Source organism: Rhinoderma darwinii, chromosome 3, assembly GCF_050947455.1.
Source record: "Rhinoderma darwinii isolate aRhiDar2 chromosome 3, aRhiDar2.hap1, whole genome shotgun sequence".
NCBI classification, from domain to species: Eukaryota; Metazoa; Chordata; class Amphibia; order Anura; family Rhinodermatidae; genus Rhinoderma; species Rhinoderma darwinii.
Window position 1 is genome coordinate 61,706,241 of NC_134689.1, and position 18,781 is coordinate 61,725,021.

The 18,781-nt window shown below is 41.2% G+C and overlaps 1 protein-coding gene across 1 annotated transcript in view; it reads left to right on the plus strand.

Moving 5' to 3' along the window:
• LOC142750370 (uncharacterized) overlaps positions 1-18,781 on the plus strand; it is a 203,265-nt gene continuing 184,484 nt past the window's right edge. Inside the window, exons 1-6 of the mRNA XM_075859369.1 lie at positions 1-42; positions 4,401-4,437; positions 5,332-5,363; positions 8,188-8,224; positions 10,711-10,742; positions 14,206-14,328. Coding sequence (XP_075715484.1) covers positions 1-42; positions 4,401-4,437; positions 5,332-5,363; positions 8,188-8,224; positions 10,711-10,742; positions 14,206-14,328 — 303 coding nt within the window. The remainder of the gene's footprint in view (positions 43-4,400; positions 4,438-5,331; positions 5,364-8,187; positions 8,225-10,710; positions 10,743-14,205; positions 14,329-18,781) is intronic.

Consider the following 18,781-nt stretch of genomic DNA (forward strand, 5'->3'; position numbering starts at 1 on the left):
ATGGTAAATCCAGGCCCAGAGCCTCATCTTGAGACAACCGAGGTAACGCCGTGTCCCTAATATACTCCAATAGAGAGAGAAGTGGTTCGGGAGGAACATTACCCAGAGTAGGAGAAGGCAGGTTATAAAGCGAGGAATAATACTTACAGGAGACCGATGCTATATCCTCCGTCTTAAACGCCAACTCCCCCGCCACAGTTCGTACCGAGGGTATAAAGGAAGTCGCCCCCACGCCCACACATTGCCCTCGCCAACGCCCTCCCCGCCATATTACCCCACTCATAATAATAGCGGGAACACACCTGACGGAGCCGAGCACTATTCCCATCCAGCAGAAGTTGAATATCATGGCGTGTCCTATTCAGTTCCTGAAGTGTACGTTCTTGTAACGTCTGCTTATGCTGGGATTCTAGAGACTGCAACTGAACTAGAAGCGCTTGCAGCTTCGCCCCTCTCTCCCTCTTAAGGCGAGCACCATGCTTGATGAGGACCTCCCTAAGCACACATTTGAGAGCCTCCGGAGCACTTCAGCGCTGGAGCAGTTTCATCCCTAGCGTGATCCTACCGAAAATTCTCCACTGTTTTTTTCAAATCTATCAAACACAATGAATCCTTCAGCAAAGACTCGTTTAGATGCCAGGTAAATTCTCTGCGACGCTGCGGTGAAAAGCACAGTACACAAGACACCGGAGCGTGGTCAGAGAGAAGTATACTGCCGATGGAAGTCTCCTCCACAAAAGATAATAGATTATGGTGAACCATGATGTAGTCTATCCTGCTGTAGGAGTTATGGGAAAATGAATAGAAGGTGAAATCTCTATCGTCCGTATGAGTCAACCGCCACGCATCACAACTTTGCATATCTTTGAGCCTCTTCCTCAATTTATTCAACTTATTGTATGCCAGGGAAGTCCGCCCAGAGGACGTATCAAACAAAGGATTAATGGCCAAATGAAAATCCCCACATAGGATAGGCGCGCCCGACGAGAAGGAGCCCAACTCGTCTAACATTTTCAGGAAAAAAGGAACTTGGTTAGTGTTAGGAGCATAAATATTGGCTACCGTGACTGTGCTATCTCCTACCTCACATTTCAGAAAAATAAACCGTGCCTCAGAGTCCAGATATGTATCTACCACTCTACCCTGAAAAGATTTATGCAGGAATATAGACACCCCTCTAGTCTTCCCATGTGGGTTACTGCAATGATAGCCTACCGGATAATATTTATTTTGAATTAACGGAACCTAATCTGCCCCGAAATGGGTTTCCTGAACACAAAGTACCTGGATCCTCTATTTGTGCGAAGCATACAAGATCTGAGACCTCTTCTCCGGAACATGAAATCCCTTCACGTTCAGGGATAAGATGGTAAAATCAGCCATTATCCATGAACTTAAAGAGATTCATGATGTCACTAATCACAAAATACTTTTGTTCCCTAGCCGATGCCGCCGTACCCACCATCCCTTCAATGACATTGAGTACATTACAAACACTCCATGTGTACATTGCATTTCCATAAAATATCATAGAGAGCATAAATGGAAAAATGAAAAAAAAAAAAGAAAAAGTAAACAGATGACAAATAAAACATCCTGTCAAGACAAATATACTATGTTGTGCCTCTAAGCACCTGTATCACTGGAGTGAAACAGTCTAGTCTCAGCGATAGTCCTATGTGGGGGTCACAGAAGACTACCTTCAAACAATACACCGCTACCTATAACAGAAAATACGTGTGTCGGATTAAACTCCTCAGTCTCTATTATCACCTTCTTCTGAACCAGCTACTTTAACCCCTTCCCGACATTTTCCGTATGGGTACGCCATGGAAAGCATTGACTTCCCGCAAATTGCCGTACCCATACGCCAAATGTTTGGCACCGGCTCAGAAGCTGAGCCGGTGCCATCATTGCCGGATCTCAGCTGTATCTTACAGCTGACATCCGACTGTAACGGCGGGGACCGAAATTAGCTTAGATCTCCGCCATTAACCCCATTTTTCCCCCTTTTTTAACTACTTAATAAAATTATTTATTTTTACTACATACCCATGTGAGTGCTGATATATCCTAGAGGGTTTTTTTCTTTTTTCCCCGCCATTAACCCCTTAAGTGCAGCGCTCAAACGCGAATGCTGCACTTAAGGTGTTTGCAGCTCATCGGAACCCCAGCAATGAAATTGCCGGGGTTGCGGTGGCTGCAATGGCAACCGGAGGCCTAATACTTGCCTCCCGATCTGCCTAGCACGGAAACCGGTCAAGATCCTCCCCGACGGCGGAGCCTGATTGGCTTCCTTAGCCGCCGGCAAGATTGCGCCGGCTCAGGAGCTGATCCGGTGTCTTCAGCGGTGGAAGTCAGCTGTATGTTACAGCTGACATCCAGCTGTAGCGGCAGGAACCGGAGCTAGCTCCGATCCCTGCCATTAACCCCTTTGATGCAGCAATCGAAAGCGATTGCTGCATCGTAGCTGTTACTAGCAGATCGCCAGCCCTGACAGGAAATCAGGACTGGCGACTGCTGCTATGGCAACAGGAGACAATGGCCTCCTGCTCTGCCATTACGGAAGCCGATTAGGCCCCGCCGGGAGGCGAAGCCTAATCGGCTTGCTGTCAGTGAATAACTGACAGATCTAATACATTGCACTACGTAGGTAGTGCAATGTATTAGAAAAAAATAAATCTGACAGCTGGACCTCAGTGGGACTTGAGAAAAAGTGTAAAAAAAGTATAAAATTTTTTAAAAAAAGTGAAAAAAATAATAGTTTGAAAACAATAAGAGTTTCAAGTGTTAAAATAAAACACAATCCCCCTTTTACTCTTATCAAGTCCTTTATTATTGAAAAAAAATAATAAACCATATGTATTTGGTATCGCCGCGACCGTAACGACCTGAGGTATCAAAATCTTATATTATTTATTGCACGCGGTGAACAGCATAAAAAAAACTATACCAGAGTTTCTGTATTTTCTTCACTTTGCCCTACAAATATAGGAATAAGAAGTGATCAAAACGTCGCACGTATTCCAAAAATGGTACCTATAAAAACTATAGCTCGTCTCGCAAAACACAAACTCTCATACAGCTGCGTCGACAAAAAAATTAAAAAGTTATGGTTCTCACAACTTGGCGACAGAAAAAATACATTATTTTTACAAAAGTAGTTTTATTGTGCAAAAAGTTGTAAAACATAAAAAAGTGCTATAAATTAGGTATCGCCGGAATCGTACTGACCTGCAGAATAAAGTTAACATGTCATTTATAACGTATGGTGAACGCTGTATAAAAAAAACTAACTAAAACTATGCCAGAATTGCGGTCGTTTGTTTACCTGGCCTCCCAAAAAATAGGATAAAAGGTGATCAAAAGGTCGCATGTACCCCATAATGGTACCAATAATAACTACAGCTTGTCCCGCAAAAAAAAGCCCTCATACCACTACGTCTATGAAAAAATAAAATTAGTTATGGCTCCAATAAGTCAGGAAATAAAAAATATGCAGTTGTGCAGCCCGAGGGGAACATTTCTTCTGTTTGAAGAGGCGATTTATCAAGGACCTAAAATTAGGGAACCAGGAAAAGGGAGGGCCCAAACATCCGCTGGAAGCGACGGTGCCCGTATTATACCAGGACAACACTTTCCCAGCAAAATTCCCCTAACTGCAAAGGTGCGGAGTGTGGACCAAAAGGGGGATTTACACTATTATTAACTTTTTTTTACTTTTTGTACTTGTCCCACTAGAGGAATTGAGGACTTGCAGCTCTGATCGCTGCTAAAATACATTACGCTACCTACGTAGTGTAATGTATTCTAACTGTCATTGTGACGTGACGCTGACCGGTAAGACTGGAGTGTCAGCTGTCGGAGACAGCTGACCTCCCGATTCCCGGACACTGTCAGTTAGGACAGTGTGCGCCGGGGACCAGTCTGCAACTGTATAAGCCCTCTCGAGGACGTACAGTTGCGGCGTAGCGCGGGAAGAGGTTAAACAACCCATTTATTTTGGAGTTGACCATCTACTTTTTACAAATCAATAAACAATAAAAACAAAAAAACATTTATTTCTTATCAATTTTCTTTAAGGATAAACAATACTTTTATTATTATTATTATTATTATTTATTATTATTTGTGCATTGATACTGGCCAAATACAATGAACACTCGGAATTGTTTAAATCACAACAGCAGTGTATGTGTGTGTGTGTGTGTGTGTGTGTGAGTGTGTGTGTGTGTGTGTGTGTTCTCTGTACAGCGCTGTGGAATATGCTGGTGCTATATTAGCATTTTGAAATACATAAGAAGATCTTGATCTTGTAGCTGTTCTAGAATTCCATAGAATTACTGCATTTCTTTATAATACTTTACTCATTGCTTGTTTGTTTTTGTTTTTTTCTTTAGGCTTTAGAAGATGTTCGTAGTGAAGAGCACATTGCTGGTAATAACATTTAAGTCTATATTTTATTTTTGCATTAAACCTAAAGTATATAAAGCTCTTCTTTTATATCTTGTCTGGGCATAACCCCAAAAAATCAAGTATTTGATCATAACCAAAAAGTGATATAGGAGAATGTAAGATGTTTTTATTTTTGTTGAGAATGTTAATGACAAGTTAGGGACGATCATAACATGGATGAAGATCCCTATTGGTTATAGGTTTCAGTAGAAGATAAAATATGTGAAGTAACATTTTCAGGAGAGGTTAGAAAATGCTGGAACTTGAGGAAGGGTAAATTAAACAGGAAGAGATACAGGGAGAGAACATATCTTTGTGCATTTATAAGGGGAGTCCTGTTTTTCAGCCCCTACAAATAGGATCGGGGTCTGTAGATCAGCTGTTTTGAAGGCCGCAGCCCTCGTACAAGCGCTGCTACCCTTTTATTTCTAGTTCCTCACTGAATCATCGACACGTAAGTAGCGGCGATCCACAGGTATTGCAGCCTGTTCTTTCATTGACTTCAATGTCAGGATGCATTTCTGTGATCCGCAGCTGCTGCTGTGTCGGCGATTCAGAGTGCAATCAAGTAAGGAAAATAAAGGGAAAGCAGCGCTCGAATGAGCAATGTGGCCCCTTCAAAACAGCTGATCGGCCCGGGTCCCGACAGTAGGACCCCGACCCATCAGCTATTGATGGCCTATCTTGAAAATAGGCCTTCAATTTTTAGGGGCTGGAAAAACCCTTTAATTCTTTGGGGGAGAATGGAATGGTCAAATTTTAGCCATGGTGAAAATGTTTTTTTTAAATATATGTTACTTCTCAAAACTTGGTTTAATATGAAAAATTTCCTGTGCATTTTCTATGTACTTACTTTTTTCTTATAATCTATCTTAGAAACTGTAGACTCAAAGGGAACATTGTCTAAGGTAAATACAAATATATTTTCTATCAGGTGAAACGGGTATTTCTCATGGAGGTTCTACTCTGCATATAACATTAAGAATTCTATCATACTACAGCCGCTAGAACCTGTTTAGGACCACACTGGACATTTATGGACTAAATTCTTATTCTTTTGATTCATACTCTTTAAATTTGTCATAGACCCACCATGTGCAATGTCATTATTTCAAGCTAGTGGCAAATTCTTTCCTGGGGCTCATTAAATGTTCCCATACCATTTGATTCACCTATAATCTTGCGATTCAAGTTAAACTCCATAGGATATAGTTTAAGTCTCCAGTGGATTTATTGATATCTTTGCAGTCAAAAGTGAAGTACAGATGAGGTTCACTATAGGTTTTGGGATGCACATGGACATATCTGAATTTCTACGGGTCCTACAATTATTTGATGTGTGTCTGTTAGAATTTATGTTCTGTAAATGTACAATTGTAATTTGTATAGTGTAGTGTATAGCTAGTTAGTGTTGGGATTAATTTTAACACCGGTATATAAACAAGAATGCCCTCTCCTTATGTTAGAGATTGGCAGGTTTAGTGAAAAAATTAGGTCCTAAGAACCTGCCCCAAGAGATCAATTTATACAAGTAAGGCTGTTTTCACATCAGCATTGGTTTCCGTTTATGGGTTCCGTTCCAGCTTTCAGTCGGAATGATTTCAATGGTAATGCTTCCGTTGCAAATGTTTTCCATTTGTCTCCGTTCCGTAATGTTTGTGACTCCGCTATTGTTTCCACTAAGAAAACTGACACCTTACGGAACGTAGACAAACGAAAACCATTTGCAACGGAGGTATTACCATTGAAATCAATGGTAATAATGCAAACAGAAGCTTTGTTTTCCGTTTGGCTTTCCATTGATGGATTCCTCCGACGGAAAGCTGCAGGAGCACAGACTATATGAACATGCATGCTAACTATTGGGTTCTGCTAATTTCTCTTTTTATTTTTCTAACTCTTTTGGATGTTCCTGTATCTGTTATTTTTAGTTACTTTAATGTTTTGCTTTGTTGCTGCAACAAGCCAAAAAGTTCTTCTTGGATTGTAAGTGTTATTATGTCGTGGTGCGCAAAGGGGTATATGCGCAGCGGATGGTTCAAAGTGAAAATTGCAACTTTCCACTGATATGCCATTTTAGTGCATAATATGTTGTGCCCAGTTTGTGCCACTGAAGACAAAATACCTCATAAAACGTTATGCGGGTTCTCCCGGTTATGGCGATGCTATGTATGTGGGTGTAAACTGCTGTTTGGGCATGCTGCAGGGCTCAAAAGGGAGGGAGCGCCATTTTGCTTTTGGAGCGCAGATTTTGCTTGGTAGTAGTTGTTTGGGGTTATTTTGGTTTTTCATTTTATAATGTGGAGGCATATGTAAACTGGGCAGAGTATATCGGGGCATAATAAGAAGATATAATAATGGGGTAAAAAAAATAATAATCCGCAGATATGTGGCCAGTGTCGCAGTGATAAATGGCGCCCGATCATATCCGCTATTGCAACGCTTTGCACATTTTGCATCGCCATATTCTGAGAGCCAGAACTTCTTTATTTTTTCACCACCGGAGCTGTGTTAGGGCTTATTTGTTGCGGGACAATCTGTAGTTTTCATTGGTACCATTTTGGGGTACATGCGTTTTGTTATCACTTTTTATTCCATTTTTTTAAAAGCAAGGTGACCAAAAATTATAAATTCTGACGATGTTTTTTAGCTTATATTTTTTACAGCATTCACCGTGCACTAAATGACATTTGACTTTATTCTGCGGGTCGATACGAATACGGCGATACCAAATGTATATAGTTTTTTTTATGTATTGCAGAGTTTGCACAATAACATCACTTTGTTTTAAAATAATTTATTTTCTGTGTCACCATATTCTGGGAGCCATAACTTTTTATTTATTAGTCAAAAAAGCTGTGTAAGGGCTTGTTTTTTGTGGGATGGGTTGTAGTTTTTATTGGTACAATTTTCGTGTACATGTGACTTTTTGATCACTTTATATTCTCTATTTTATTATGGGTGGTGACCAAAAAATAGTGATTCTGGCATAGTTTTTTTTATAGATGTTTTTTCTTGGTGTTCATCATGCGGGAAAAATAACATTATAGTTTGGGTCATTACGAATGCGGTGATACCAAATATGTGTACTTTTTTTTAACGTTTTGATTTGTTTTTCCTATAATAAAAGACTTATAGGAAAAAAAGCATTTCTTGGTTTTTTTTAACATAACTTTTATTTTTACACTTTTATTTTTACACTTTTATTAACTTTTTTTTACTTTTTGTTCTTGTCCCACTAGGGGACTTGAGGACTTGCAGCTCTGATCGCTGCTATAATACATTACGCTACCTACGTAGTCTAATGTATTCTAACTGTCATTGTGACCTGATAGTGACGTGACAGTCCGTACATGGCAAACCGAAGCCCATTGTCTAGCCTCCGTTTCCCATGACAAGCATTGGCAGCCCCCACAGTCACTTTGTGGGGGCTGCCGATATCCTTCACACCCCTTTAATGCAGCGATCGCAATCGGTCGCAACATTTAAAGGGTTAATTGCCAAAATCAGCGGCGATGGTCCACTGACCGGCAAGACTGGAGTGTCAGCTGTCGGGGATTTCCTCCCCCACTCCAAAAACATACTGATAGGTTATATAGTTTACTTTTACATTTGTGTGTGTGTGTGTGCGTGTGCGTGTTCTCTGTACAGTTCTGTGGAATATAGAATTCCATAGAATTACTGCATTTCTTTATAATACTTTACTCATTGCTTGTTTGTTTTTTTCTTTAGGCTTTAGAAGATGTTCGTAGTGAAGAGCACATTGCTGGTAATAACATTTAAGTCTATATTTTATTTTTGCATTAAACCTAAAGTATTTAAAACTCTTCTTTTATATCTTTTCTGGGCATAACCCAAAACAAATCAAGTGTTTGATCATAATCAAAAAGTGATATAGGAGAATGTAAGATGTTTTTATTTTTATTGAGAATGTTAAAGACAAATTAGGGACGATCATAACATGGATGAAGATCCCTATTGGTTATAGGTTTCAGTAGAAGATAAAATATGTGAAGTAACATTTTCAGGAGAGGTAAGAAAATGCTGGAATTTGAGGAAGGGTAAGGCGGAATTCACACGACAGGGATTCCCGGCCGGGTGCCGGCCGTTCATAAATCGGCCGGCACCCGGCTGCATTAGCAATAATAGACGCCTAATGGGGCTATTCACACGACCGATTTTTTGGCGGCCGGGAAAACCACCCGTCAAAAAATAGGACATGCTCTATTTTCAGCCGGGTGCCCGGCCGCCCGGCTCCCATAGAAGTCTATGGGGCCGGGTAATACACGGCCATCACCGGAATGTGTCCCGAGTGATGGCCGGGTCGACCGTCGCTCGCGCACTCTCTCTCCTCCTCCTCACAGTGCAGAGTGCATGTGAGGAGGAGGATCTTTTATTGCTCGCTGTAGGAGTCGGAATCCCCAATCCCCGGCTGGGGATTGGGGATTCCGCTACAGGAGAAGTGAGTGACTACACTGTCCATATATGGACACAGCGAAGTCACGCACTTCTGCAGCGGAATCCCCGACTCTATGGCCGGGGATGCCGCTACAGGAGAAGTGAGTGACTACACTGTCCATATATGGACACAGCGAAGTGACTCACTTCTGCAGCGGAATCCCCGACTCTATGGCCGGGGATTCCGCTACAGGAGAAGTGAGTGACTACACTGTCCATATATGGACACAGCGAAGTCACTCACTTCTGCAGCGAAATCCCCGACTCTATGGCCGGGGATTCCGCTACAGGAGAAGTGAGTGACTACACTGTCCATATATGGACACAGTGACGTCACTCACTTCTGAAGCGGAATTCCCGACCTGTGGCAGGGAATTCCTCTTCAGGAGAAGTCAGTGACTACACTGTCCATATATGGACAGTGTAGTCAGTGACTTCTCCTGGAAGGGGGGGGGATGGGTGCAACCTACAGGGGACTGTGTGGCATCACCTACAGGGGGCAGGGTGGCATCACCTACAGGGGGCAGGGTGGCATCACCTACAGGGGGCAGGGTGGCATCACCTACAGGGGGCAGGGTGGCATCACCTACAGGTGGCAGGGTGGGTGGCATCACCTACAGGGGGCAGGGTGGGTGGCATCGCCTACAGGAGGCTGGGTGGGGGGCATCGCCTACAGGGGGCAGGGTGGGTGGCATCGCCTACAGGGGGCTGTGTGGCATCGCCTACAGGGGGCTGTGTGGCATCGCCTACAGGGGGCTGTGTGGCATCGCCTACAGGGGGCTTGGTGGCATCGCCTACAGGGGACTTGGTGGCATCACCTACAGGGGACTTGGTGGCATCACCTACAGGGGACTTGATGGCATTACCTACAGGGGGCTGGGTGGCATTACCTGCAGGGGACAGGGTGGCATCGCCTGCAGGGGGCTGTGTGGCATCGCCTGCAGGGGGCTGTGTGGCATCACCTACAGGGGGCTGGGTGGCATTACCTACCAGGGGGGCTGTGGCATTATCTACAAAGGGCTAAATTCATCCGATTTTAAAACGGACAGGGAAAAAAACGGATGCAAATCGGGTCCAAATCGGCCGGTAAAAACGGCAACTCGGCCCGGAACGGAATCGGAACGGATGCAAAACGGATGCAAACCGGCCGATTTTCCCGGCCGACACTCGGACCCTGTCGTGTGAATGAGGCCTAAATTAAACACGAAGAGATACAGGGAGAGAACATATCTTTGTGCATTTATAAGGGGAGTCCTGTTTTTCAGCCCCTACGAATTGGATCGGGGTCTGCAGATCAGCTGTTTTGAAGGGGCTGCAGCCCTCGTACAAGCGCTGCTTCCCTTTTATTTCTAGTTCCTCACTGAATCATCGACACGTAAGTAGCGGCGATCCACAGGTATTGCAGCCTGTTCTTTCATTGACTTCAATGTCAGAATGCATTACTGTGATCCGCAGCTGCTGCTGTGTCGGCGATTCAGAGTGTAATCAAGTAAGGAAAATAAAGGGAAAGCAGCGCTCGAATGAGCAATGTGGCCCCTTCAAAACAGCTGATCGGCCCGGGTCCCGACAGTAGGACCACGACCCATCAGCTATTGATGGCCTATCCGGAAAATAGGCCTTCAATTTTTAGGGGCTGGAAAAACCCTTTCATTCTTTGGGGGAGAATGGCATGGTCACATTTTAGCCATGGTGAAAATGTTTTTTTTAAATATATGTTTTGTCACAAAACTTGGTTTAATATGAAACATTTCCTGTGCATTTTCTATGTTCTTACTTTTTTTTTTTTATCTATCTTAGAAACTGTAGACTCAAACAGAACATTGTCTAAGGTAAATACAAATATATTTCCTATCAGGTGAAAAGGGTATTTCTCATTGAGGTTCTACTCTACATATAACATTAAGAATTCTATCATACTACAGCCGCTAGAACCTGTTTAGGACCACACTGGACGTTTATGGACTAAATTACTATTCTTTTGATTCATACTCTTTAAATTTGTCATAGACCCACCATATGCAATGTCATTATTTCAAGCTGGTGGCAAATGTTTTCGTGGGGCTCATTTAATATTCCCATACCATTTGCTTCACCTCTAATCTTGCTATGCAAGTTAGGGTATGTGCACACGATAACTGCAATTACATCTGAAATTACAGAGCTGTTTTCAGCTCCTGAATTTCAGACGTAAATGCATGTACTTGCGTTTTGCGGGGCATCTTTTACGGACGTAATTTGGAGCTGTTCTTCATTGGAGTCAATGAAAAACGGCTCCAATTACGTCCCAAGAAGTGTCCTGCACTTCTTTTGACGAGGCTGTAATTTTACGCGCCGTCTTTTGACAGTGACGCGTGAAATGACAGGTCGTCGGCACAGTACATCGTAAAGCCCATTGAAAGTAATGGGCAGATGTTTACCGACGTATTGGAGCCGGTTTTTCAGACGTAATTCGAGGTGTAAAACGCCTCCATTACGTCTGAAAATAGGTCGTGTGAACCCAGCTTTAAACTCCATAGGATATAGTTTAAGTCTCCAGTGGATTTATTGATATCTTTGCAATCAACAGTGAAGTACACATGAGGTTCACTATAGGTTTTGGGATGCAAATGGACATATCTAAATTTCTATGGGGCTTTCAATTATTTGGTGTGTCTGTTAGAATTTATGTTCTGTAAATGTACAATTGTAATTTGTATAGTGTAGTGTATAGCTAGTTAGTGTTGGGATTAAGTTTAACACCGGTATATAAACGAGAATGCCTTCTCCTTATGTTAGAGATTGGCAGGTTTAGTGAAAAAATTAGGTCCTAAGAACCTGCACCAAGAGATAAATTTATACAAGTAAGGCTGTGTTCACATCAGCATTGGTTTCCGTTTATAGGTTCCGTTGCTGCTGTCCGTCAGAGGAACCCATAAACGGAAACCAAAGCTTCTGTTTGCATTACCATTGATTTCAATGGTAATGCTTTCGTTGCAAATGTTTTCCATTTGTCTCCGTTCCATAAGGTTTGCGACTTACGCTATTGTTTCCGCTAAGAAAACGGACACCTTGCGGAACGTAGACAAACGAAGATCATTTGCAACAGAGGCATTACCATTGAAATCAATGGTAATGCAAACGGAAGTTTTGTGTAAAGGATCTGCCAGACACAGCTTCTGTGTCGACGCCCGTGGGTAATCAGTCTGCACCTACTCCTAAGTCTGAGAGAGTGACACGATCTTCTACCAGTCAGGCTGGGAGGCTAAGGAGTGGGAGAGCCTATCACAGCCTGGCCAGACGGAGCTAGCTCCCGCCCTTTGTCTATTTATACCTGCATTTCCTGCTCCTCATTTGCCTGTGATTCTTTTCTGTTTCCTGGCTCTGCTGCTCCTGCTATGATTATTGACCTTGCTTCATTTTTGACCCTGGCTTTACTGACTACGCTCCTGCTCTGCGATTTGTACCTCGTGCACTCTTGGTTTGACTCGGCTCGTTCACTACTCTTGTTGCTCACTGTGTTGCCGTGGGCAACTGCCCCATTTCCCTTAGCTTCTGTGTACGCTTGTCTGTTTGTCTGTCGTGCACTTATTGAGCGTAGGGACCGTCGCCCAGTTGTACGCCGTCGCCTAGGACGGGCCGTTGCAAGTAGGCAGGGACTGAGTGGCGGGTAGATTAGGGCTCACCTGTCTCCTTACCCCGTCATTACACTTTGTTTTCCGTTTGGCTTTCCATTCATGAATTCCTCCGACGGAAAGCTGCATCGGAACACATGAACGGAAACCAGCGCTGATGTGAACGAGGCCAAGAGACTAAACCCGAAACATTGTCACTGTTTTTGGAGACCATTACAAAATACTGGATGTGTATTATTGTCTCTACAAAGCCCAGGAACACAGACTATATGAACATGCATGCTAACTATTGGGTTCTGCTAATTTCTCTTCTTATTTTTCTAACTCATTTGGATGTTCCTGTATCTGTTATTTTTAGTTACCTTAAAGTTTTGCCTTGTTGCTGTAACAAGCCAAAAAGTTCTTCTTGGATTGTAAGTGTACGTGTGGATTTTGAGGCAGATTAAACCATGTGTCGTGACAAAAATCCAGAAGAAATCCAGGACATACTGTTAGGTCCAGAATTATTTGGACTGTGACACAAGTTTTGGCATTTTAGCTGTTTACTAAAATATATTGAATATGCAGTTATATAATCAATATGGGCTTAAAGTGCAGATTCTCAGCTTTAATTTGAGGGTATTCACATCCTAATTTGAGGAAAGGTATAGGAATTACAGCTCTTTAATATGTAGCTGCCTCTTTTTTAAGGGACCAAAAGTAATTGGACAATTATCTCCAAAGGTAGTTAATGGGCTGCATGGGCTATTCCCTCGTTAATCCATCATCAATTAAACAGGTAAAAGGCCTGGAGTTGATTCCAGGTGTGGCATTTGCATTTGGAAGCTGTTGCTGTGAACCCACAACATGAGGTCAAAGGAGCTCTCAATGCAAGTGAAACAGACCATCATTAGGTTGAGAAAAATGAAAAAAAAAATCTGAGAGATAGCACATATAATTTTTGACAAAAAATAGCGCACTCGTGAACTCTCAAAGGCCTGTACGTCCATGGAAGGCAACAGTGGTGGATGATCGCAGAATCCTTTCCATGGTGAAGAAAAACCCCTTCACAACATCTACCATTCACTATGTATCGCTTGACGCGAGGTAGTAACGTCATTGCGCCTGTCGGCATTATACTGTGTGGTTGCAGTTATAAGGGGCACTTTACTCTGGGGGCATTATACTCTGTGGAGGCAGATATAGGGCCATTATACTGTGTGGATGCAGTTATTGGGGGCATTATACTGTGGTGGCAGTTATGAGGGGCATTGTACTCTGTGGGGGCAGCTATGGGGGCATTATACTGTGTGGAGGCAGTTATAGGGGCATTATAATGTGTGGGGGCATCTATGGGGCATTATACTGTGTGGGGAGCACTATGGTGGCAATTTACTGTGTGGGGGCAGTTTCAGGGGGTATATTATATACAGTAGTATACAGCAGGCTCAGGGAATAAATATTAATTCAATGGCGTAGCATGCAAATGGGGGCGTGGCACGCAAAAAGGGATGTGGCTTAAATAATCATTCAATTATCATAATCGAGGTTACATGTTCAATTAATCATGATTTTGGTTTAGGTCATAATTGCCCAGCCCTACTTTGAGGGTGCTTTTAATGCTCAATTCGTAATTGCCATTGAGTGGAACATGACTACCTAGGTGTCTTGTGTTGTTTCATTATTTTGTGTTTTCCTTTAGAAAACTTCATCTATTAGAAAACGTCCAGCTTTGAATCCAGTCAGGAAAATTGTATCTAGTGATTCGTCAAGAGAGAGTTCCTCACAAAGTCGAAAAGATAAGAAATCGTCTTCTACTTTCCAAGTAAGAATTTGTAGTTGTCTTTTTAGAATAAGGCGCATATTTTGTCCTTTTTTCCCCCCAATTATTTTGTACTCGTGTGTTTTTATTTATAGAATTACATTTTGAGAGGAATGTGAGGAAAGTATAAATTGAGAGATTGTTATTATCCTAAAGAGATTCTGACTGTAAAGCATTGTTAACCGCTTGGTGACCTTTTTACTTATAGTTATGTCGCTGTTTCAAAGGTCATAACTCAATCCAACGTACAGTTATGTTGGATCGTTAAGCCGTCACCGTGTCTAATGTGACCGAGTAAAGATGGCTGTTATCCCTGACAGCAGTCAAATTTTTTTATATTTAAATATTTTTATTTCTGTATTCATAACAAATATTCACAAATTCCAATTATATATATAAAAATTCAATGAACAATTTGATATACAAGACCGGTCTGAGAACTACTTCATTCCCATTTTTCCCACAAAGTACTACTTTAGAACCTATCCATAGGGTATATACATGCATCATTTTACATAGACATTTCCCCACGTAACACGACTGTGCTCCTTTAAATATTGTACCAAGAAAGAGTGCATGGAGTCTTTAAGTCAAGAAATAAAACATATACTTTATTTTGCAAGATCTAAAAAGTTACTACATGAACTATTTAAAAATAAAACACCACAGATGACAGACAAAAAGATCGCCAAAACATGAGGCAATTAGATCATGAGATTTCACATAACCATTATGTATCCACATATACATTGGTATACAGTGCCATGAATAAATAAAGTGCATAGTGCATCATGATTACTTTGACCATTAGTATATCTGTTTTTAAGGGTATGGAAATTTGTGTATACTGTTACCAGCCTCAATGCAAGGGCCAATAGGGACCCCCCTACTACTATTCTATTGAGTAAAGTGCTAAGTGCAACAATGAACAACTTGAAAAAAGGTGGACTACTGACCCATGATTCTGTGTCTCAAGAAAAGGCGACCTGCCCCGACGCGCGTTTCGGCTTCCGCCTTCATCAGCCATGACTAAGGACGCGTGTAGCGTTTGAAACGCGTAGGCTTTACTCAAATACAGATATCTTCTCCTTACACTACCAGGATTGCACACTTTCAAACTTATATCCTGGTGTCTTTTTCCCCTTTTTTTTAATTGAACAATTTTTTCATTAAACTCGGAACTTCGTTCCATTTTATTCAACAAATCCACGCTGGATCCAAATCCTTTTGTTTCTACTATTGTCTACATATCGTGTGCCGACACGAGGATCCGTGCCGGATGATATATATCTGCTATACAAGGTGAGCTGGAGGTCTCTATTTTTCTACTTTTGTCTATGCAACAATGAACAACTTGAAAAAAGGTGGACTACTGACCCATGATTCTGTGTCTCAAGAAAAGGCGACCTGCCCCGACGCGCGTTTCGGCTTCCGCCTTCGTCTGGGGGTGGCACTTGCTAGTTTCTACTTCCTATTTATCCTATTTCCTGACCAATTACAAGCCTTTGTGCTCATGTGCAAGTTATTATTACCTGAGAGTATCTGTGTCATTCCTCGGCGTCATGACCGCGATTGTCCATGGCAGCTCATCACATGATGTGGGAGTCATGTGACACGTGGAGTGCGTGATTACATCATCGCAGCGCATCACCATCACGTGTGTATTGCAGACGCTAACTCATAGTGAGTCGCCATGGACGCCTGCGCATGCGCACTTGACACAGATTTGTACTTTGAGAAAAATGAAGAAAAGAACTTCTCTACATGTCTATAGTAAGTGTCATACTAGATAGCAATTATCATATATATGATCGGACATATATACTGTTACAAGTATATGGAGAGGAATAGTATCATCGCGAGATGTTATAAAATATGTTTGTTCTTATGACATTAATGTCTATACATTTTTATATGATACCTACATCTAAGGTCATAACCACGATATTATCTCACTATTCCAAAATTCATATCTTTCAGGTACATAGATGAACTTATTTACATGCATGTACACAGTAAAATATACACAAGAAGGTTTATATATAATCGTGCATGAATATTACCAAATATGAAAATAAAATAAATAAATATTACGAAAAAATACAGAAAATGTATAATAATATATATGTTTATACAGCAAACAAGAATTTATTTTAATTATACACAAATATATGTGAAAAAGAAATATAATATAATATAAAAGAAAGAAATAATTATATATTTTTATTTATGTGTAGATGTAGCTATACTACTTTACAATTAGTGCATTCCAGTGGAAAAATATATTTGTTATATATAATAAAGTGAATTAATAGTAAGAACAAAATAATATTTGTATAAAAAGTGAGATCTAAATATTGTGTATTAATGTGTCATTGTTACAATTGTGCCATTAGGTCTATATGTCTTCTTGTGTATATGTATGTATGTGTTCTGCACATAATCGTCTATATATATGTATATGTTATAAGAGTATATGTCCTGCCAGCGGTATTCATTTGCATCTAGAGTATAAGAGAACATGGTAGACGAAAAAACGTCTTATTTTTATCTTGCGTAGATCCATCAGATGTTATAGTGTGAATTGCAGTGTAGAACAATGTCCTACATATCAAGATAGATCGCAACATCTGTAACTAAAAATAGGAAGGGAAAGAGCATAAATTAAAATCATGGCATCATATTGAAATAATACTTTAACCAGTTACGGAATGCCACAGCACATAATAATAGTCAGAGAAAAGAGGCATAACCATGGGATTCATTTAGCCCCCTGGGCTGCATGGTCCCCAACGTCCATATCTACTTGCTCTCAAGTCTTAGTAATTTTTTCATTAAATCACCCACTCTCATATTCATTTCTATATGATCTATTCCTTTTACTTTCAGTAGTCTGGAGTTACAATTATGATACAGCTTGAAGTGACGGGGAATGGTTTTTAATTTTTCCACTTTGTCCGCATCATGAATTTCTTTTGCGGACTCAATATCGCGTACATGCTCCCGAACGCGAACCCTAAGTTCGCGTGTGGTCAGTCCTACATAAATTTTATCGAAAGGACATGATGCATAGTAAATTACACCCCGTGTGGCACAAGTAATGTGCCATATAATTTTAAATATTTTATCCCTTTTTGAGTTACTGAATTCGACAGCCCGCTCGATATTTGGACATGAGATACAATCTCCACAAGGAGAGCAGACCCACTTTGGCCCTTTAGTTCCAAAATACTTTTTACCTGGTGCTAATGGAGCATAAAAACTCTGTACCAGGTGATCTTTGAGGTTCTTTGCCCGTCGGTATGTTACCGAGGGGAATTGTGGTAGAATTTTATTAAGTATTGGGTTAGCTTTTAGTATTGGCCAATATCTGTTCAATTGATATTTCATTTCATCCCAACGAGAATGGTATGAAGTAATGAACCTTACCTCGTTATTCTTGGTTGTTTTCACAACTGGTTTTAGAAGTATGTTTCTTTCAGCGTTTTCTGCTCGCTTTTTGGCCTTCCTAATACATCGTCTACTGTATCCGCGGTCAATGAATCTGTTTGTCAGATCTTTCGCTTGCTTTTGAAAATCTTCTTTTCTTGAGCAAGTGCGTTTCAGTCTAAGGAATTGGCCTGTGGGTATGGCTGCAATGGTCTGTTTTGGTGCGTGGATGTGGCGTGGAGAAGTGAATTTACCGATGACTCCTTCCTAAATAGATCAGTTTGAATTAGCGTCACATTGGATCAAAATATCCAAAAAATCTACTTTTTCTTTATTATATTTATATGTTCATTTAATATTCTGGTCATTTGAATTCAAGTCAGACATAAATTGCTGTAGCTGTTCCAATGTCCCCTGCCAGATCATGAAGATATCATCAATGAAGCGGGCCCAAAATATGACCTGCTCCATTGATGTACCACAATCTGACATAAATAGGTCTCTCTCCCACAGCCCCAGGAACAGGTTTGCATATGAGGGTGCACATGCTGCTCCCATCGCAGTTCCCTGGAGCTGCAGGAAAAATGACCCATTAAATGTAAACACATTGTGTGTTAGAGCAAACTCTAGTAGGGTGGTGAGTAAATGAGCAAATTTCTCATCTAAATTGCTCATACCTAGAAAGTATCTAGTAGCTTGTATTCCGTCACTGTGTCTGATGCTGGTATACAGCGATTCGACGTCACACGTCACCAGCCACATATCCGCATCCAGATGTATATCTTCTAATTTCTGTAATAAATCAGATGAGTCTCTAATATAGGATGGCAAGCATTCTACTAAAGATTTGAGATGATGATCTATAAATTTACACACATTCTCGGTGAAATTACCTTGCCCGGAAATGATGGGTCTACCCGGTGGATTCCTCAAGTTTTTATGTACTTTTGGTAGTAAATATAAAGTTGCAATCACGGGTGTTGGTACAATGAGTGCATCGTGTTCATTTTTAGTTATGATTTCATCA